Here is a 23079-nt window from a genome sequence, read left to right as displayed (position 1 = left end):
GCACCGAATATTGAAGGACTTTTGGAAACGGCGGTTAAATCGACAAAACATTTATTGCTAAAGAATATTTCTACAGCGGATCTAACCTATGAAGAATTAGAAACTGTGATAATAGAAATAGAAGCTATCATGAATTCAAGACCATATCGAGCGATCCTCGGCAAACGTAAAGGAAGGAGAATTAGTGTTGATAAAGGAAGACAATACTCCAGTTTTACAATGGCCATTGGGATGAATAATTAAGACAATTCATGGCAAGGATAATTTTGACAGAGTTGTAGAAGTTAAATCGAGTAAAGGAATATATATATTCAACATATCGGCCTACTATTCTCAGAGGATGAACCTTTTTATAAGCATCCAGCTGCCTTAAAGGAAGGTGAGAATACACCTGATAGGAGGCAGGCGAAAAGGCCGAAGGAATGAAAACTGTCTTCACTAACAATGGCGTTAAGGCGAATGAAAAGCATTTGCTCACTTTGTTAAAAAATCAAACATCTTGGATTTACTCTACAATTAATGTCATTAAAAGGGATGAGATCTCGAATTCTAAGCGTTTAAAAAGGATAGAGAATTATATCGCGGAAACAACTGGTACTGAAAGTAGGTAGGTAAGACTTGCGAAACAACTCTCCCTATTAGACTCCAATTTTCAAAGAATGCAAACCGAGATCATAAACGTTTTAATAGATATTCGGCATAACACAATAATTCCAATGTTGCTGTCACCAAGGCAATTAAAGGATCAGTTAGATAATAACATATCAGAAGATGGGGGCTGAGGAAAGGAGCATGTTATCATCAAGGTAAATTTGCCTTTGGTATCTACTCACCAATTCCGTTTCTGGCTGAAGATGGAACCAGCATTATTGCAATTAAAACCCCATACATTGCAATCAACAGTCATCGAGATGAATTCTTTCAAATGTCAGAGATTGATTTGAAGGCTTGTCAAGAGAGAGCAAAAGATAATTTTATATGCTACAACAAACAAGAAATGTTCTCTTCAGAAACTAGCCGTGAAATGCACATGTTTCTTAATGAAACCGATTCTTCTTGCAGATTAATAAAAGCAGAAAGGCCGTTAATCTGGCTAAAAGCACATTTAAAAAATCACTGGATTTTTACAACAAGATCCACGCTAACATTATCTGCAGTGTGTTTAGACGGAACCTTCAATATAAATTTAAGAGGTTCAGGATTAATGGTTGCAAAACCTGGATGCACCATTCGAAATTCCTTAATGACAATAACAAGTCAATATATATTGGAAACCACATTACGTACTTCGTATGCTCGCTTTGGAGAAGGAGAATTTAATACATAATTCACGGAGAATTTAATACATAATTCAACAAGATCTAGCTCTACAAATGTGATGGAAGACCCGAACCTTAAATACAAGGAGTTGTATCAACGAGAAGCTCAACTCTTTCCTTCCAATAGTTTTAAATTACCAAATCTTAAAAATATTAAACATCATCATATTGCTTTTTATACTGCATTAATTTTTATAATAATTATTGTTGTTATTCTGTTTATGAAGAAATGAAATGGCGAAAACCTAGAAATACCCTTCAGCTGAATCAAATGCCGACCACACCTGTAAATAGAGACGGTTCTGCGGACCAGCCCTTTACGATCAACATTAACGATTCTTGAACATTAGTTCAACGGCCGGGAGTATGTAGGATTTCGACTTAGCAGAAATTCGTTCGCTTCTGATAACTACTTTGACCTAAATAAATAGGTAGGTGATATCTTGGTCTGCGAAAATCTGCATGTGATAAACGGGTCATAAACTATATGCATCCAGCCGACGGACGTGTTTCACACCATTTGGTAGATGTAATTGCTTACTTAGAATATTTTCCTGTAATCTGTTAATAAACCATGTTGTCCATTTGTATCTAGACTAGACCTAAGTAAATATCCTTGTAACATCAAATCACGTATATGAACCTGGATCCATGCTTAATAAAATCAGTACGAAAAGAATTCTTGACGTATTCACTTCTCCGCAGCCCAATTGGCTCTGTACTTATTGCGGAGACTATTGCCACTGGTTCTGTATTTGAGGCACGCAAAAAAAAAAACACTTTCCACCAAACCCGATTTCGGTAGAAATCCGACAGTGACCTCGTAGTGAAGGGTTTTGTCTTCCGACATCGGTCGCAAAATCGAAGCATACATGCTACCAGTCTTAGGCCAGATTGGTGTGATTCCTTGTTGTGGAAGGCTTCCAACACGCTTTTTCTGGAAGGCGATGTCGATGCAAGGAATGGTGATTTACGTTTTACTGAAGATACGACGTCCATTGCCGTTTACGTCAGGCTGCCATAATGTGGGCAGATTTGATAGAAATGTAGGTAGAAATGTGTGGAACCATGTTGAGCTGGTGAGCTCTGAGAGGAAGCATTCTCTGGAGATCATGTCAGCTGGGTTGTGCCGTGTAGGAACGAATCTCCAGTGACAGTCTAGCGTGAGTTCTTGGATATCGGGTTTCCGGTCGCCGACAAACGTAGAAAGTGTCGCAAAATGTTGTCGAATCCAATGCAACACCAGCTGTGAATCTGTCCACAGAAGAGTATCGGGCGTGTGTTGTAGAAAAGCTGCTTTTATCTGGTTGTAGAGTCGTGCTAATAGATGCGCTCCACAGAGCTAGAGCTGCGGCAGCGTCTTCTTCTTTGTTGGTGCCACACGCGACTTTGAGACGATTAAATGAACTTCCACGTGGTCATCGGCACGCCTTGTTCTTGCGTAAATGCAAAATCCATACCCCCGTAATGAAGCATCGCTAAAGCCGTGAAGTTGTAGCTCATCTGAATGGGGCTGCTGGCAGAAATGTGGGATTAGCAGAGAGCCCAAATTCTGTAGCGACGACAAGAATGATGTTGCTTGTTGGAGTGACATTGGGACTTATTCATACCATTGTAGTTTAAGAAGCCAAATTTCCTGTAGAAGGATTTTTGCCACCATAATAACTGGCGAGACAATTCCCAGCGGATCGAAAAGGGATGAGGCCAAGGAAAGAATGGTTCGCTTTGTGATCCTTTCCGGAGCTGTGCTGCAGTTAAATAAGAATTTAAAGATGTCTTCTCGTTAGTCCGACTTCAATCCCAATGTGCTTGTCATGGCGTAGTCGTCGATATTGAGTGCCATTAGAGTGCCATTTCACCAGTTCCATCTTGCCGGCCGTGAGGATAGCGATGACTTCAGTTTGAATCTGGTTTAATTGGTCTAGCGTATCTGCTCCTCCGGAAGAGTCATCTACATAAATGGCTAAACAAATCTGGTTGAATCGTGGGTCCAACTAGAAGGATGTCGTTTAGGGACTTGAAGGTGCTTGTTGGGCACGAGGCGTCAAAGACTACCCTTAGTTTTGTTGACGTGCTGTTGAGCTTAAATACGCAGTGGTGTGGTATGTAGTAGTGCGGTTCTTTGAGAAGTGGGCTGGTTACTAATTCCATGTGACCCAAGCGCTCATATTCTTCCATAAATTTCGTGTATTCGGCGCGAAAATGCGCGTTTCGGCTTAAGCGACGTTCCAATGATGCAAATCTTAGCCGTGCTGTTTCAAGAGAGCTCCCCAGCAGAGTAGAGTCATCCTTGAAGGGCAGTTGAACCATCAGTCTTCCATCCGCTACTTGACAGACAGATTTTTGGAAGATCGATTCACATTTAGCTTGCGTGGGAGTTTTCCTCTGCGCACCATAAGCGCTCCAAGTTCAGGTTTATTGGCTTCTCTGATGAAAGGAAACTGTGGGCTTGGGCGGCATGGCCTTGATTGCCAGTGCGCCCTGATACTACCCATCCAAAGATCGTAATTTGCAACATGGGGAGATGGGGACCCAACTTGATTTGGCCAATAGACAAAGCGGTGAAGAACATTTCCGTGTCAAGAAGTAGCTCGATATTGCGAGACTGATAAAATCTCTCTGCTTCACCGAATCGTGACTTGACAACGGTCGAAGTGCGATGCTTGATGCGGGTGAAAGAATCACCGATGCTTCGAATGTCGATGTGTCCTTTGCTTCGGGCAAACGAAGTTGTTGAGCGAAGTCTTAGGACATAAAGTTAACTTGGGAGCACGAGTCCAGAAGGGCACGTCCAGGTTCGTAGTTGCCCACAGCATCCTGCACTATGATTATGGCTGTAGCCAGAATGATTTGGTCGTGGTAGGCATCCACGTGTGCGTGAGTGACGGCCTCAGCGACATGGTGCTGAGGTTGCGCGTTAGTCGGACTTGGCCGCCTAGGACTCCTTGATTCCTCTCCTGGCGGAACGAAGTGAAGCATAGTGTGAGGCAGCCGTGAACATATTCTGCACCTATTTGAAGATGGACAATTTTATGAAGTCGCGAACATCTAAAAATCTGATGATCCCTCCCAGAGCATATAGGACACGTTTGCGTAGAGCACGTAAAGCTGTGGCTCGTGCTTGGAGCCTGCGGCTGTCGCGTTCTGCCGGATGTATTTTGAGCCGTATTCATTTTGCCGAAGTAATGTATTGAGGACTCCAAGTGTTGACAATCAATGTTAAGCAGGTATTCCAAAAGTGTAATGTTGCGAATGTGAGAGATTCAGAGTTGTCGGCTTATCTTATCTACCTTTTCCATGCCAATAGCAATCAACATCGTTTGAGCTATCTGCGCTTCGGTTCCTAAAGATAGCAACGAGTTAAACAACGCTGATGCGTTGTCGACCTGGCTGCGCAACTGTACACTATTTTCAGTGGACACAGTTGGCAATTTTAAAAGTGACGCTATGTTGTCCAGAAATACGATGGTGGGGCTATCGCACCTGCTCTTTAGGCGAAGAAGGCTTTGCTGTAATTCTCTGGAGTGACTTGAAGCACCTTGATGGTTTCTAAGGCGGTGCCCCTGAGACAGTTTATGAGGTGATTAAACTTCTCGATCGGCGATAGCGCTTCCTGCTGGTCTACAGCTTGCTGGAATGTAGTAATAAAATTTTTGTATTCCGAGTACTCGCCAGCAAAGGTCGGGAGCGCAAGAGCTGGCAGTTTGAGAGACGATGTTGGTCCACGCCTGAGTAGCGTGTCTTGGGCGAGCGGCGTAGAGTTGTGCATGTCTTCTCCATGCTGATTCTTTATGGTCACCTTTATAGCGATGAAATATCATCCAGATCGGTCCGGTAGATTAGCTGTTCCTCGGTTGAGTCGAGTGCGTCGATTTTGGTTTAGACAGCCATGATTTGTTTGAAATAGGCCTCCAAAATAGTTAGCCGACACGTGAGTTCGGCTGGCGTCAGCGAGACAGTTGGCTTCCCAACCTTTTCCGTCTTGGCGACTGCTGTTCAAATGCGGGAAAGGCTGCGTATGTTGGATCGCTTTTCTTTTAATACGTCCAGCGGTGTGGAACACATGATTATTGTGGATTACTTACAATATGGCCTTGTAAAGTGGATATAATTATTAATTAGAGCTTCTGGTGTGTGGTTATAAACGTATGCTACCAACTTGTGAAGTCCAATATCTGGCAACGCTCTGGTTCCACAATAAACCAGTTCCAGGTTGGTGCGTTGCGCGGTGACTGCTATTGGCACTCATGGTGACTGAGTGCGTGTACAGTGGACTTGCAGGTTAAAACCAAAGGCACTGCAGTGACGGCGGAATGAGACCATAGGAGACTCAGCGATTGGCGTGAGCGTTCTGGCGGCGTTGGCACTGATGACGTAACCTTACCGTTGTGGGTTACGTAGTCCAGCAAATGCTTTTCCAGGTTAAAGATGATATTGTCGACGGGGCGATGGAGATTCGGCTCCGCAATCTAGAATATAGGTGGCGTAGTTGACTGCGAACAGCGTAACGTAATCCAGATCTTCTGAGCAACCCGCGCCTTTCAGTGATGGTGTGTGGGGGGTGTACTGCCGTCTCTACGGAATTAACTTTGGGGGATCGGGTTGATTTAAACACTAAGTACTTTTTAATTTTGAAAATTAACTATCCTGCCCCACGTTGGGCGCCAAAATGTTTGATGGAGCAGGAGCGTTTTCCTGACCCACATGAGACTGTAGTGACACGGGGGGATAGTTAATTAGTGAAGCAAATCCAACCGTCTTGCCGCAGTACCAAAATTGAACTCTTTATTCTTACGTTGTATAATAGCCTTTGTGACCAGTGTGGTGAAATACATGAGAGCTTGAGCTTAAGCTTTACCACTGAGAGCGCAGCTCAGGTTAACAAATTAGATAAATACACTTCAAGAAAGATCAATACTTCAAAATCACATTCATGTTTTTCTCGATTCAATAGTGGCCTCACTACATCTTGCGAGAAGGGATGGGCACAACGGGCCATTGCCAGTCCACGGTCGATCATAATCAAATGAAAGGATCTTATCGGAGGAAAGTGAACACACGAGTACATCAGCCAGATGATCTGGCCCCGAGAAGTCCGCTTACGGCATCTGCACAGACGCAAGCCAAGTGACGGGAATGGAGTGCCCCTTCGAAACCTAAGTTGCATCGATCCAGATGGAGGACACTTACTATTCTGTATTTTGCCCGTGACGCTGAACAGGAAGATTATGCAGCTAGATACCTACGCGAACAACGCGTTCGACAAAGGTTCGTCCGAGCCCGTGATCGATGAAGAGCTCACTTGAAGCCTAAACCTGAAAGGCGAGAGTTCAATGGTTCGGTGACAAGTCAGCGAAAGAGAACGCAAAAATGGTCAGCCTTTAGATAAGTGGAGTGGGCAGAAAAAAACGCCATGGCTTAAAATATGTGTATGCCGTCTCTAACATCAATCTTCCGATACAAAGTCTGAGTCGAGAAGATACCAAAGAGGCAACGGCATGCCTGTACGATGAAGGCATCGTAATGCGGTTCCGAGGATTTTAATTGGACTAGACCAACCATACATAGAAATACCTATGCAAAAAATAGGAGGTTCAAAGCAGGACGACCGCCACCAAACTTGGATAAGTGGTTTTTCGGCCTGTAAGAAGTCAGATGAGCTCACCAATCCAGAGGTCGTGCCACCTAGTATGCTCATCTCCTCCACATAACCCATACTATGATCATCTCGAGAAGATAGTCAGCGAAAAAAATCCTGGGAGTTATGGACGAGACGACTAGGCGAGTGTCTCAACGATATCAAACTGGATTGCTGTGAAAAATTGACCTCTTGGTACGGGATGCATACGTGATACGGATGCAGGGCGACTTATGACAAAAATGATGTGCGTACTATTTCATGTGTTTCAAGACGAAATGTGTCCCGATGAAGACGATGACCACTCCTGGAGCTCCAAGCCGTGGTATTAAAAACCAGACTGATGGAAACCGTAAGAAGAGAGCACGACGTATTGACCAGATTTCAAAAGAAAAAAAAAAACAGCGTAATGGCGAGATCATCAGAAAAAAGGCCGGAGGGCAGTGGCAAGCAGCCTGGAAACCCCCCAACAGTAGAAAAAGGCAGCCCAAAAACTCTGATGAAGAGCAAGGGGATATGCTGAAACAGCCCACTGATTTGGGATCGAAGGCCAGGGAGCTGAAAAAGCTTATAGATGGAAAGCGCTACATCACAAACCCTATGCGGGACATAGTCGATGAAATTGACTAGCTCCAGAGAGAAGTCCTGTCGGCTGTGCAAGGCATAATCGAATAATCGGAAATAGCTAATGTGATTGCTAAAAAACCTGCTCAGAAGTGCTCGCGACCGGCAATAGAAAGCAACCCAGGTGGCGACTGTGAAAACGCTGGCCGTGCCAGCAAAAAAGGCATAAGACGCCGGCAAGCGAAGCATGTGTATTCCGTGTACTCCAGCATACATACACATAGCCGAAAAAGAGGCTTTGTGCACGACAGAACCTCTTGTCCCATTTTGCATGCTCCGCCAGCGGCAAACATGCTGGGACCGAGAGCACCAGTAAGCCCCAAAAACCTTCGAATAAGCCAGAGGAGTGGAAAAAGATGGAGCAGAAGGCAGAAAGCCCAAGGTGCATTCGCCACGCAATGACGCGATAGTCATCGCAACCTCCACTGGAGGGTCCCACGCAGCTGCAGGACCTAGGTCAAGCCGTACAGGCCGTCAGGCGAAAAGCCAAGGGGGAACTGCTAATCCTCCTAAATAAGGTCTCCGACCCAATAACCGCAGAGCATAAGACCAAAATGAAATCGGTTCTGGGCAGCAATGTCGACGTCAGAGCACTGACTGAGAGGTGAAAGACATCGACGAGACCACTAACAAGACGAATGTTATATGTGAGGTTAAATCTCAGTTTGATGTGGAACTGCCAAAATCTGCGGTGGTAGGACTAAGGGCGGCGTACGGGGCACCCAAGCCGCCGCACTAAGAGTTATGCCCGACATAGGGAGACGTCTCATGGAGAAGGGAAAACTAAGGCTGGGATGGGCCTGGTGCAGAGTCCTGCCAAAGATAACACCCAAAACGTTCTTTAGGTGTATGAAGTTCAACCATATAGCAGGGAACTGCAGATCCCAGGAGGACCGCTCTAAATGCTGCTGAAACTGCGGCGCGAAGCAGCACCAAGCGAGCGACTGCAAAGCAAAGGCATGCTTTATGCTCTGCAAGCGAAAAAGGAAGAAAAACTGTGACCACCCAAGAATGAGTGGTAAATGTTCGTACTTCAAGAGGTAAATGATCGTACTTCAAGACGGCTACACAAGGGCTGCGGGGTTAATGAAGATCATTCACTGCGAGGTTGCCCAATCGTTGCTGAATAAAAATGTCACCGAGCAAAACGTAGACATGGCACTCATAATACAGAAATAAAAACGTCGGAGAATGGCTAGCAAATACTTGTAGTAGCAAAAAATAGGCAATATGTAGCTGCGGAAACTCAAGGCGCCAGATTAGCAAGAAACCTGATCGAATCCCAAAAGAAGTACTAAAAATAGCCATAAAAGCAAACACAAAAGAGTATGTTGACATGTATAACGCATGACTAACAGAAGGTGTGTTCCCTAGTCGCTGGAAAACTCAGCGGTTGGTACTCATACCAAAGGGGGACAAGCCAGCAGAGGAGTCGTATAGGCCACTATGAGTCGTATAGGCCACTTTGCATGCTGGATACGGTGGGTAAAATTCTTGAAAGAATAATCTACTCCCGACTAGAAGGTGCCCTTGTCGGAACCAACGGCCTATCTGAGATGCAGTATTGTTTTCGAAAGGGGCTATCTACCATCGATGCCGTTGGTAAACTGTGTAAAATCGCAGACAAAGCCATTGAGGAAAAAAGGTGGTAAGCAGTATTACATCGCGGCATCATTGGATGTAAAAAAAGCATTCAATTCCGCTAGCTGGCAACGCACACTAAATGCATTAAGTAAACTTAATGTCACATTGTACATACAGCGAGTAATAGCGAGCTACTTTGAAGGCCGCCTGCTCATGTACGAAACTAAATCCGGGCAATCGACTCACAGGGTCACCGGGGGAGTCCCCCAAGGATCAGTCCTAGGCCTTTTGTTGTGGAATGTCATGTACAACGAGATCCTTAGGATCACGATATGCGAAGGAGCACAACGCGGATGACGTAGCCATAGTAGTTGCGGTCAAGAAACTCCCAGACGCGGAAAAAACCTGCAACGAAGCTGGGAAACGAGCAAGGATATGGCTCAACTCTAAGGGTCTCGCCTTGGCAGCGCATAATACCGAAGCAGTCCTGATAAGTAGCAGGCAGAGGGCGGAGACGTCCACTGTCAATATTGGAGAAGCCACCATAAAGTCTCTCCCAAGCCTAAAATACTTGGGTGTCATGATCGACCACCGGCTTTCTTTCAAAGAACATGTAGCGTACACTAGTGACAAGGCAGGCCGCGGCCGCAATTTGCGAATTATGGCGAACACTCGGGGACCGAGGCAACCAGGATGTAGATTACTGGTTAGCGTTGTCACATCGACGCTGATGTACGCTGCTCCCATATGGGCCCGAGCCACAAAAAATGAGAGTTATTTGCAGGATGACAACTCCATATCCGGAGTCATACCGATTGATCTGTTAGCAGTGGAGTCAGCGAATATCCGCGCAGGTAGCACTGGATCGCAATTGCCGACTCCCTACGGAACAGGTGCAGACAACTTACCATTGTAAAGTGGCAGGAGAGGCGGACAAATAGCAGCAAAGGACGATGGACGTACAAGCCTATCCCAGAACTGCAGAGATGGCTGGGACGAAGGTATGGACATGTGGACTTTTACTTAACGCAACTGCTGGACATGGATGCTTTAAATACTGCCTGAATAGAATTTAAGCATGAACGTTATACGCACTGCCCAATCTAAGAGTCGGAAAATAAAGACGCAGAGCACGTATTTGTTGTCTGTCCGAGATTTGAAAATGAACTTCAAGATCTGAGCTTAAGGGAGGACGCCAGCCGTTTGTAACATGGTGGAAATTATGCTTGAATCAGAAGTAAATTGGTCCGCTGTAACATGGCCACAATAGTTCTCAAAAAACTGCGCATCGCAGAAAAACTGCAAAATTTCAATAGGATAGAATCCTAGAGAGCCCTAAGGGGTCGAGCCTAGCGCCCAGGGAATCTTGTGTACATCTTTGATCCGGCCATCCCTCGTCGAGAATGGAAGAAAGGAGTCGTGGAGGATGTGTACCCAGGATCGGTTGGAGTACCACTACCAGCGACAGTGCACATTACCGATGGCGATCGAGCTAAGTTAATCTTGCGTCCCATCTCCAGATTGGATATTCTGGATGTAGTTAAAGCACTTACTTCACTGGGGTGAGGATGTCGTAAAACCGATTAACATAACGCTTTAGTTTTAATAATTCAATTGCAGCACCAAGTATACTAGTATTTGTTTTTGATGTTGTAACTCGGTAGAGAGATTATATTGAATTGTAAGCAGATTTTTTTCGATTTCAGAGATAAAACAGACAAGGAGGCAAGACTGCGGTATGGTAAGCTAAATAAATAATGTTAAAACTGACCTTTGTAGTGCCGTGATAAAACTAAAGGCTAAAATTTCCGATGTATCAATATTGTCTTTGCACACATAATTATTAATAAAATTAATTAAGAGGCTCTTCAATTACATTGATAAATAAAACATATAAAAAACACTAAAAAATTTAATTTTTATTTGACGCCACAAAATTTTTAAGGCAACGAGTTAGTTCGATTAGCTCAATTCAGGATGAAATCATGTTAAAAAAGACATTTAATAACAGTTCAATAGAATTATTCATTAGCAGTTGCCCCATCTGTAAAGGTGGGGCACACACAATTTTAGTTTAACCAATTTAAAACTTAAAATCCGTCAGAAAGACTGGAAAAAATTAAAATTTCTGATGAGTTAGCGCAGAGACTTAAGTTATAAAATATTAAATCTTAACTTAAATGAAGAAGAAGATAAAACAGAGATATCAAATCTGAAATATGCGAAAATAAGAAAGTTTCAGATGATCAATGGAAAATAAAAGTGACAAACTGACAGCACTCACCTAGTTACTCACTATGTTAAATGCAACAACAAATTTTATTGAGAAATGATATTTATATGGATGACCAATTCCGTAGGCTGATTCTTTAGCCAGCCAAAAATTAAATTCAATAATTTTCACAAGAACTACTAAAAGTGGTTTTCAAATCGATGAAATGGATTTTCGATAGCTTTAAAATAATGAAAGCTATAGAGGACACAGTAGATAAAAAGGTATAGGTCTTGTTGACAATGACAGCATTAAAACCCTGGGGCTTCGATGCAAGCCTCAGATAAGTTTACTTCAGTTCAATTAAAGAAAAATACAAAATAAAAAAATAAAAGGGTAGTGCTTTCTTAAGCTTCTGTAAATATTTAAGGAATATTTGTATTCATTAAGATTATTTGAAAATTTATAAAAATAAATTTGTTGTATTTTAAAGAAATCTGAGTTCCATGATGGTTTACGTCGAAGACTTGTCCGATTCTAAAGCTAGAGTTATGTTCGCGCATTTGCTTAGTTAGTTGATGAAATGAATTATGGAGCTTGAATTAAGATGAGCCCTCCTCAAAGGATGTTTTCTACAATCTTCGTGTTGTGACGATCGTCAAAGTTGAGCAGAAGTCTACTCTGGGGGTCTTTCACACACTTTGTAATAAAAACTCGGAAATATGTTGAACTTCACCTTGAAAAGAGGCGAAACATCCTTTGACCATTCAGGAACTCTGTGTTTAATGAAGAATCCTTAAGACTAGGCTCAGGGAGTGACATCATCGAATCCCCGATTAAAAAATGTGCAGGGGTGAGAGCTTGCAGATCATCTAAGTCAGACGTTAAGGGGCATAATGGCCGAGAGTTCAAGCACGCTTCTATCCGGACAAGAATGGTAGCTGCTCGTACGTCATTCGAATCCCATTAACGATCGATACAGATGGGTTTTAACAGCTTTTACGTTGGATTCCCACAGTCCTCCAAAGTTTGGACTATGTGAAGGATTGAAATGCCACTGAATGTTTCGACGAGTAAGTTCAGGAACTACTGTCTCTTCAATTCCTTTATAGAATTCATTGGTCCACAGCTTTAGAGATTTGTCGGATGAGATAAAGTTGGTTCCACAGCCGCTGTATAGATGTTGACAAAAACCCCTACGTCCGATAATGCGCTTCAGGGCCCACAGAAAATGCTGTGCCGACATTCCCGTGACTGCTTTCAAATGAATCGCTTTGCTCGCTAAGCAAATGAAAACTGCAATGTATGCTTTATAGCAAGTGTGACCTCAGAATCTGGATGACTTTATCTGAATCGCACCAGTGTAATCAACTCCAGTTGCTTCCAACGCCCGTTTGGGCGGATTCACACGGTGCGGTGGTAAATCTCCCATCAGTTGGCTTGATGGTGACGGCCGGTGTTTGAAACACACTGAAACACACTTTCACTCTGTCGCGGAATCCTTTTTACTGCCTGTTTACCGTTGACGATCCAGAAAACTTGATAAATTATAGCTAAAGTTAGTTGCACACCGCCATGTAAGGTGTTGTGATGAGCGTTCCTTATAACCAAAATCGTCAGGTGGTGAGACTTTGGAAGGATTATTGGTGTGCGTTGAGACATGGAGAGCTGCAAAGCAATCTTAAGTCTGCCTTTAACTCTCATGAGCCCCTCATCGTCGAGAAACGGTGATAGCTGGCTGAGTTTGTTGTGTTTGGATAGAAATTTGTTGGATCGTAGTCTTGATAATTCTTCCGAATAGACTTCTTGTTAAACCATCCGCACCAGTGCGAACAAAGCCGTTGATCCAATACAGCACTATCATTGCATCCGACCAGTAGTGTACGGATATGGTGTGATGTGATGCTTGAAGTTGATTGACAATCCAATCGGCTAATTGTGTACACAGCAGGGCTCCGGATAACTCAACTCTCGGAATTGTTAGCGGCTTAACAGGTGTGACTCGACTGCGGGCGGCTAATAAGTTAACCTGCACGGAACCATCCGTACAACTAGCTCGAAGATAAGCGCATGCTGCATACGCCATGGCTTATCCATCACAAAACATGTGTAGTTGCAACGTCGAGACATGCCTTAAATCGAAGCCTAACCACCGAGGGATGTGGATCTCTTCAATGTCGGGGAGCTCTTGAATGAGCTGTCGCCACCGCTCGGCGAGTTGATCTGGCAATGGTTCGTCGCAATCTAATGATGCGGGGGGCTCATTCGTGCGCTCGATACGAAAACTCCAAACTTCCTTCAACAGGATTTTCGCAGCGATGATCACTGGTGCCAGGTATCCCAACGGATCGAATAAGCGTGCTACTGTGGATAGTATAGAACGTTTGGTGAATATAGGATTGAGAGAAAACTTAAGATTAAAACCAAAACCATCTTTGTTTGGATGCCAAACCATACAACCCTAAAGATTTAATGGAGTCCTTATTGTCTATCTGCAAAATGCTACTGTTAGAGAGATCTGTAGTTGGGATGCTTTCTAAGATATCTGGATGGTTGGATGCCCACTTCTTGAGCTCCATGCCTGCTGATTGCAGCTCCGTCGATGGTCTCGTGTCCGGTTTGAATATCGTCCAAATAGATTTCCTTTTTAAGGACATGCTCGGCCAGAGGATAGCGTTCGCGGTCGTCGGACGCAATCTGATGTATGACTCGAATCGCCGTGAAGGGTGCCGAGGCAGTGCCAAACGTTACTGTAGTCAAAAAATATTCCTTGATGAGTCCCTTTTCATCGCGCCAGAAAATTCGCTGATACTGGGCATCTTCTCCATGCATATCTATGCAGCGATACATTTTCGTTATATCGGCCACGAAGACATACCGATGGAAACGCCGGTTGAGTATAACTCCTCCAAGATCGTTTTGTAGGGCGGGACCCGTGCATAAAATATCATTCAAAGACCTCCCGTTAGACGTTTTGCACGAAGCGTCGTATACGACGCGCATCTTAGTAGTTAAATTGTCGTCTTTGATCACAGCATGATGTGGAACGGTGAACGCAGAGATTGATAGATGCCTTTGAGCGTTGATCCTAGTGTGTTCTTCCTCACTACCTTTTACCTCTTTGATCTGCTTAAGATCAAAGTACTCTTGAATAGTGCTGACATACTGTTGACTGAAATCTGGCCGATGATTAAGTTTCCTTTCCAGGGCGTGGAAACGGTTTAATGCGATTTGCCTTGACCGGCCGATCACCTGTGTGGGGTCAAAGAACGTTTTTAAAGGCAAACGAACCAGATATTTTCCATTCCGCTGACGGATATGAGTTTGTTGAAAATGGTCTTCACACCATCTTTCCTCTGCGTTGAGTTGTCTTGTTGTGGAGACCTGATCCAACTCGAAAAACCTCTGAACCATGTTGTTTAGGTTTGCCAAATTACAACGGATGGAGATTGATGTCGTCTGGTCTGCTTCAGTTGGTCCAAAAACTATCCAGCACAGCTGTGTGTTTTGTGCAATTGGTTCTGCAACCGTCCCTTTGCGTATGTCCGGAAGCATTAATTGCGGGATAATGTCGACACCGATAAGTAGGTCAATGCGACCCGACTTGATGAAATTAGGATCTGCAAAGGATAACCGTTGGAGATGTTTACAGGATTTAATGTTTACATTTTGTTTTGGTAAATGACCTTTTAGTGACCGAAGCATGAATGCTGAGGCTACGTAGGCGTTAAAATCCGATCCTGAACATGAGATTATGGTGAAGTCAGTGCTGTGCCTGCATTGATTATGCGACGTATTACTAATTCCCGTGCTTGAACAGGATGCCTTTTGAGTCTAAGCGCTTGAACGATGTTTACCGTGATGAGGGTGCCTTCCGAGCCATGGTCGATGAGAGCTCGAACTAAAGCTGACTGCCCAGTGGAGTTATTTACGATCCGAACCAGTGCAGTATCAAGAAGGCTCGTTGAGTTCAGATGGGAGGCAACTGCGCTGAAGAGTTGCGTTGATGGTGCATTTTGTAACGCGTCTGCGCTCCGACCAGAGTCTGAAGTATGCTGTTGGGATACTCCAGGAGTCAATAAAGGACTTTGTTGAGCATTCGGGAAATGTAACAAAGTGTGGTGCCGTTGACCAAATTGCGAGCAGTTTCGGTTGCTGCTGCATTGACTGAGAGAATGGGAAGCACTAAGGCAATTGATGCATGCCTTTGAGCGGTCGACTATAACCTTTCGCGCGAAACAATCCTTGGCAAGGAAGTCCGGGCACCGTCTTAGAACGTGATTCTGTTGGCAGAGCGAGCACCTGATGGATCCAGACTCAAGAGTACTGTGGAAGCTGTGTCCCCTAACAGTGGAGTTTCCCGATAGTCTGGTTGTCTGGCGATGGTTGGTCGATTGTATAGATGATCTAACTGGAACGACTCGTTTCCTACTCTCAATTAGGTCGATGCTGACCAATCGATTGTGCAGAAACACCTCCAGCTTTGTGAAGGTGGGGATTTCCACGTTGTTGCCCAGGAAATGTTCCCAGGCCTGTGTTGAGCTGATAGGCAGCTTTGTGAGTAAGAGATGTACCAACCAATGATCACAGGAATCAATGGCAATGTGTAGTCGTCGGAATTCACTAATACATACATTTGCCAAGTTTAACAAATTCCTAAGGTCCACCGCGATCTCCTTGGACAGTGGCTCGATTCCGTACAGTGCATTCATATTGTACATGAACTGTAGTCGAAGGTTGTTGTATCGTTTTACCACAAGGTTCCATGCCACTGCATAGTTGGTTTCTGTTAATGCCATATGGTTTATATCATGGTCTCGTCCGTGCGGTAGTGCTTGCTTCAAGAAATGAAATTTTTGAATGTTTGAAAGAGATTGATTTTCATGTATTAGCTGCGTAAAGCTGTCAAAAAATATGGCCAATCTGCAACATTTCCTGAAAAGTGGGGTACGGGCAATTTCGGCAGCTGAATTGTGGAAACAGGAATGGGCACAAGGGTGTTGTTTATGAATTGATCACCTGATAACTGTATTGGGACCGGAAACTTGGTTTCGTATTCAGAGCAATAAATGTGGCTGTATGCTTTCTCAAAATTGTATTTAACAGCATCCGCAAAATATGGATGCGATCGTGGACATTGCTGTAAAATGAGGGCTTTATGATTTGTGTAAAATTGTTTCGCAAGCTCGTTGAGCTTGTTGAGGCGAAACTCATAGTAGGATTTAGTTTTCTTTATTTGACCGTCCTTTTTAGCATTTTTAATTAGTTGGGTCAACCTGGAAGATAAGTCCATCTGCATTGCGTACATGTCTGCAAAAGGTTCGACCACAGCCAAATGTGCCGAGCTCTGTTGTGCCAAATTACTACCATTACTTTCATTTTTACCCATTTTAATGTTTTCCTATTGCACTCTGCTTTGAAAAACCACGCACAAATACTTTCACAAACACACTCACCTTTTTCAGTCGTTCCGCTCGTGTTGCGATCAAGCTTTGAAAGAAGGGGACGGCAAACTTTACGAGACTAGTGTGTCGCATACGATGGCAATAGGCATGGGTTGAATCCGCTATTCTCCTTGACTTCTTGATTCCTCCGTTATTCGAGGCTCCGTTATGGGATGTACGTGGCAAAGGTTGCGTAACTTTGCTGGTTTAAATTAATAGTAGATTTGCACACAAGTAAGCACAAAGATTGAAGTATGTTTACAAATATTGGAAGCTGATGAAGTTATGAGTGTATGTTCCCCTCATGGGCCACCAAAATGTTATGACGATTCGCACCCGATCGTCAAAGTTGAGCAGAAGTCTCCTCTGGGGTCTTTCACACACTTTGTAATAAAAACTCGGAAATATGTTGAACTTCACCAGTTGTATTCATTTGTATACTTTCAATCTTTGACTTAATGCTAATTTAGATTTACAAATTATGAAATATAAAATCTCAGTTATAAACGCAATCAGCTTCTCCTTCTGTCTTCCTCGTTGAGTGGTGCTGCTAACATTAGCAGCAGAAATCTAAAATTCGCTGTTAAAACTGCTGTTGTCCACTGCTTCTCAGAGTCGCCAGAAAACAGCTGTCCAGCTTAAAAAGTTTATAAAAGCTTATAAAAGTTTTAATATATTGAAAAATGCGTTTTTGCCAGCAGCTTTACGTCTATGTGGTTTTTAGTTCTAATTGACTCCTGCAAAGGTGGTGGCGTTGTCAGACCAGATTTCCCTGAGGCAACATCTGGTAGAAGTCTCTTCTCTAAATTTATAATACAACTAAGATAGCCCAACCTAGCTTGATTTTTACCAATTTGACAAAAGCTGCACTGAGCACGACACTGATTTTGAAATTGATGGCGATGAGAGAGCTTGAAGTGGAGGGAAACGCTGGTGAAGCCGACAGTGCTGAAGGTTGGTCCGTTTGCGGTATTATCAGAGGCAGTGGAGAATTGGAAATAGTGAACAATAATGTTTGAAGAAATTGAGACTAAGATTTAGCTCCCTTAAACAATGCGAAGGTGATTTTATGGTTGTTAATAGTTTTTCTGATCTTGCCTGCCGGTCGTGTAACTGAGCGCAACATGTTCCACATTCCCCAACCGCTGGCAACGACTTTTAGGAAAACTGTAAATTCATTCAACGACGGAATCACTGCTCCAGTGGTCATAAAAGTGTATAAAGCGTCATCCACCATCTCCTTCGGAAAATCGGTCATGTTGGCTTAAAATTATTTCAGTAAAATATGGTTTTACAATGCTTTTTCATGAAAATAGAGGCCCGGTCGTTAAACTTAAGTGCTCGTTCGAAACACTATCACCCAAAATGCTTCTGAGAGCATAGCAACAATGTTTTACAAAGCACTTGCATAAACAAGTGCTATCACCCAAAATGCGTCCCAGAGCTTGACCGCACAAACAGACGATATATACAGGTTGTAACGAACTGATTTTTTACTTTCAGCTCGCTACGAGATTCGTGCGGCTAGTTCAGTAGATCGTGTGTGTTTGTCCCACCAAATTTATATAAACGTGACCGCCCAGTAGTTCAGTGAGAAGGCACAGAGTTCAAGGGTTCGTAGTGGGTTTATTGCGGGGATAATTACAGACGGCTTGGTTTTTCGGATGTCCTTGACATCGCCACTTGTGGCCCTTGGTGTCCCCGACCATTCTGGTTGTCTCGGTGACTTCCCGTCAGGACTTGGTGCTCCAGTCCTGAAGCTCCCTGAAGCTGCTTGGCCCTGACGCGTTGACTCGACGACCGCTTGGCAATGACTCAGACTCGCGAGGCCCGTGCGGGCTTAGAGAAGCGTCAACGCTCTCAGACGTTCCAGGATTACTCCTTTTGACACACGACCCTTGCGTTGTCCAGTCCCACTGGGTTTTCTGCTCAAACCAGGAAGCTGCTTCGCGCTTCACTTCGCTTCTAAGCCTAGTGCCTTAGCCACACCCTTTCGCTTGCTCTCCGTGCTCGAGCTCTTGGGCATACGTCGATAAGGAACTTCTCTCCTTCTGGCTCGTTACTCTCGGGGTTCGGTTGCGCCGTTGCAGGACTTCACCATTCGGAACCGTAGGCTCTCCTTGAAAACTCCACTCGATACCATACTGATCGACAGCTCTCTCTTCTGTCTCGTATACTCGGGGCGCCGCTCCAGGGCTTTATGTGTCGGAACCGTAGACTCTCCTGGTAAACTCCACACGAGGCTTTACTAACCGACCGGTCTCCCTTCTGGCTGATCACGCTAGGACCTGCTCAATTCTACATAACGTACGGCGCTTATGCCGAGACACGCCAAAGTAGTGCTTCGGCGAGGTACACTGAGTTTAGACAGGCTTTCCCCCGGTCTCCACTGCTCAAACTCCGACAGACTCTCCAGGCGTAACGCGAGTATTTCGTGGACAGGTATAAACAGTTCGCTTTGACTTAGCCGTGTAATGCCCTATGAACCTCAGCCACCTGTGCCTTTCAATTTGATATCTTATCTTGATGGTTTGGCTTCTCGTGATCAACTGTCTATCTAGCTGTCAGTATACTGCGGCTTTATATAGGGCCTCGGGGAACCGTTATTTCCCTTTTTGCGCACGGCGCGCGGGATCTCTCCACTCCGGGTCCAAAATCCGTGTCTCCAGTTTGACCGACTTGTCCTTTATGCGCACCTTCCAGCCCAAGTCCTACATATGTCACGCCTGTGTGCCGCTCCGCTGCTGAGATGTGGCACTTCCTCTCTTGATCCTGTTATTCCAGCGCCGGCGGAGTACCGTAACTCCCTTTTGCACACTGCACTTTCGCTCGGCCCGTAAAGTCTCCACTCTCTCTTTCTCTATCCTTGATCTCCAAACTGTCTCGTTCTCTAAACTCTTACGTCCTCCAAATTCTCACATTTTTCGCCCTTGATCTCCAAACTCTCTTCCTCTCCAAACGCTCTTTGCCGCGCCGTTACGACGTGAATTCGCCCCATACCTGGTAAGCTACCGGCCATCTGCTGTTACTGTCGCGTGTGGATTGTGTGAGTTATTCAACTCCTCACAACCTCCTTAGCTTGAAAATAAATTTTTTTTAAATATTGAATTTAGTTTTATCAAAATCGGACGATTATATCATACAGCTGTCATAGGAAAGATCGGGAAATTGTTGGGAAAATAATATGAAACAAATTTAGCTTCCGCGATTTTTTACATATCATCTTATAATATTGGGAATATCATTTTTAATTATTTTAAAAATTTTGAATTAAAATTAATAAAAACGGAAGACTGTACCATTTAGCTGTCAAAGAAACAAACAGAGAAATAATGAAAATATTTTTTTTTTAATATTACTGAAACTGCAAAAATCCTAAAAAATTTCACATGGTGTTACTAATGTTGATTATTTCTTATAACTACATGGGTATACAAACTTCGTCTTGCCGAAGCTAACTTCCATTTTTATTTGGATTACAGAGAATCCAATAAGTTTGAAAATAGGGGAACAAACGTTCCTAACAATTAACTACCAACGCTGATCCAAAATTAAAATTTAAAAATCGTTTTCTGTCTGCGCTTTGTGCTTTGCTTTTTCCTCTCCCTCCCAGTTTCAATACCTACGATCCTGATTTTCTGCGAGTGTCCTTACAAAGCCTGTAAAACGCAATTTTTTCTATTTGCGTTTGACAAATCAAATTGGTTTGCATTAATCTTTTTAAAGATTACGTCTCTCTTAACATTTTTAAGCAAACAAATCAACCAGTTTAAACCTTTTGGGATGCACCCACAGCCTTTATTAAATAAAAGCGAGTGACAAGAAAAACAAAAAAGTTTTGTTTTTATTTGTGCTTGTTTGGGTGAGGGATCCGATTTCTGGTACTGTTTTCTGCTTTCTGTTTTCCGTTTGGATATGCCTTGAAGGCGAAAATGCTTCTTTGCATATGCTGTTAAGTTATTTATGCGCAGTAAGGAAGCGTCCAAGCTCTTCGTCCGCATGGAAAAAGTTTTTCGTCAGTGTTAAGGTTGTTTACGTTGTTGCATATTGTTTTTTTATTCAGTCTCAATTTTTTCGATTTAAGTAGGCAACGTAGGCTTGTGAAGTTGTCATTTACTGTGTGATACGATGGTTGCTATTTCAGTTTCTGGCCTTGGTTATTTCTAGCCTAATATGGACCAATTATTTTCTTACCCAAAAAAAAGTTTGCACTTGTATCGATAAAAGCTGTGATACTGTTGAACAATTAATCGTAAAAATAGAATTACCTTGTCAACAACATGTTTTTGAGGTTGATTAATCGAAGAGGGAAAAGTTTTTGACAATTGGTTCAGTCAGAAGTGTATAAATCTGGCTGGCTACTTTGTATGATATTTAGGCCATTTATATATAGCAACCCTCGTAAAGAGGGCTTTGTCAGACATGTTATTCAGAGCGGACCCGCGAATTTCCTGAACATTTTACGCAGCACCACTCAACGAGGAAGACAGAAGGAGAAGCTGGTCGCGTTTATAACCGAGCTTTTATATTTCATAATTTGTAAATCAAAATTAGCAGTAAGTCTAAGATTGAAAGTATACAAATGAATACAACTGGTGTAGTTCAACATATTTCCGAGTTTTTATTACAAAGTGTGTGAAAGACCCCCAGAGTAGACTTCTGCTCAATTTTGACGATCGGGTGCGAATCGTCACAACACCCCTTATATGAGCTATTTGGGGATCATGAGCAGTAAAACTATGAAATGTTTTTACATTTGAAAGAAAGTGATAGCAACGAATAGAAAAAAATTGCAAGCAAATTGCCTCTAAAAGTTCAAACTTCTTGATGGCAAACCGGTTTTGTCTGGAAATCTAACGGGACTTTCTAAGCGGGACTTTTTGCAGCGCAACTGTACTTAGCAAGAATTTTTACAAAACAAAATTTCGCTTCAAAGTAGTCAAACGTTTAATATAGTGATCCGATTTTCATTATTCAAAATGCATTTTGAAGTTGAAGGTATTTACTTTAAATGTATATATTAAGAATTCAATAAATCGAACAAACTTTTCGTGAAATTATCAAAATCGATTAAATATTTTTTGTCTATTTTGTGAACGTCTTTTTTATGTTTACCCAAAGTTTTAATTTCATAGGCAACATAAGTAAGTGTGTGTTCGCACGCCTACATATTTTTAATATACGAGTATGGTGCTTCAAAAAAGGCAAAGGTAAATTTGCAAAAAAAATTGTTGATTTTTGGATGCGTTATGAACGTATGAAATTTTATATTTTACAATATGTGTCTGATTGGCTGACAATAACGAAGTCAATTTTATTAAAAAATACAAAAAACTTACCCCAAGAAAATGCGAAAAATGCGTCGGCGTCTAGCTCAGCTGGTCGAAATTGATGAGATCGCTGTCTATGCATTACGCAACGAAAACCAAACACAAAATGTATTGCCAGTGGATCCCACAAAAGTCATTTCTCTTTTAATGGAGACCGGAATGACCAAACACCAATATTTGTTGATTCGGAATTTTGTAAACAGCAAAATATTATTAGATTTTTTTCTAGCTATCAATGCATTTTATGCCCTAAAAAAGATAGATGTCTTGATAACATACCTGTAGACGAATCCTACGCAGAAGTCGAACTTCGAAGCTTGTTAAATAACACCGCTTCGAGCATACTTGAGCTTTAATCTAAAGTTATTGAAACAATTTGAGATGATTCTGTTGCTCATCTATCATTAAGCAATCGTTGTTCAATAATGATGTAAACGACAAAAGTTTATTCGTTACTTCTTACGTGCCTCTTCAACTTAATTTAAAAACTATTTAAAAAGTAATTTGGAAAAACCCTCGTACCAATTCGATTCCAGTTTAAAAAAGAAACGAAAGTATCAAAATCAGAGGAGAAATACTTTAAGGAGAAAATAAATTTTCTGATACCTACAGAACTATGTGCAAGCATAGCTTACAATTAACTATGGTAGATGGAAAAATTTGTAAAATTTGTAAAAATTTTAATGAGTATGCCCTTGATACTGCCAAAGGGTTAATCAAGGAGTATCCCTGGCACTATTTGCCTGCGACGGTTCACAAGGTGCTTATTCACGGATCTGCTATTATAGAGCACGCAATTGTTTCAATTGGAGAGTTATCGGAGGAAGCTGCGGAGGCGAACAACAAAGAAAGAAAGAAATGCAGACTGAATCATACCCGCAAATGTCACGAATACTTACAAATACAGACATATTATATTACTTGCTTT

The 23079-nt window shown here is 42.8% G+C and overlaps 1 protein-coding gene across 1 annotated transcript; it reads right to left on the bottom strand.

Annotated features, from left to right (window-relative positions):
- Positions 1-13088: 13088 nt before the first annotated feature.
- LOC127011658 (uncharacterized) lies at positions 13089-13463 on the bottom strand. The gene has a single exon (XM_050889666.1). The coding sequence runs from the start codon at positions 13461-13463 to the stop codon at positions 13089-13091; it is 375 nt and encodes a 124-aa protein (XP_050745623.1).
- Positions 13464-23079: the final 9616 nt, after the last annotated feature.

This window comes from Drosophila biarmipes, unplaced genomic scaffold, assembly GCF_025231255.1.
Source record: "Drosophila biarmipes strain raj3 unplaced genomic scaffold, RU_DBia_V1.1 ptg000004l, whole genome shotgun sequence".
Taxonomy (NCBI): domain Eukaryota; kingdom Metazoa; phylum Arthropoda; class Insecta; order Diptera; family Drosophilidae; genus Drosophila; species Drosophila biarmipes.
The sequence above is the reverse complement of the archived record's forward strand: the minus strand, read 5'-3'. Positions and strand labels throughout refer to the sequence as shown.

Coding starts and splice junctions, on each gene's coding strand:
- LOC127011658 (XM_050889666.1), bottom strand. CDS start 13,463: ATGGCGTATGCAGCATGCGCTTATCTTCGAGCTAGTTGTACGGATGGT.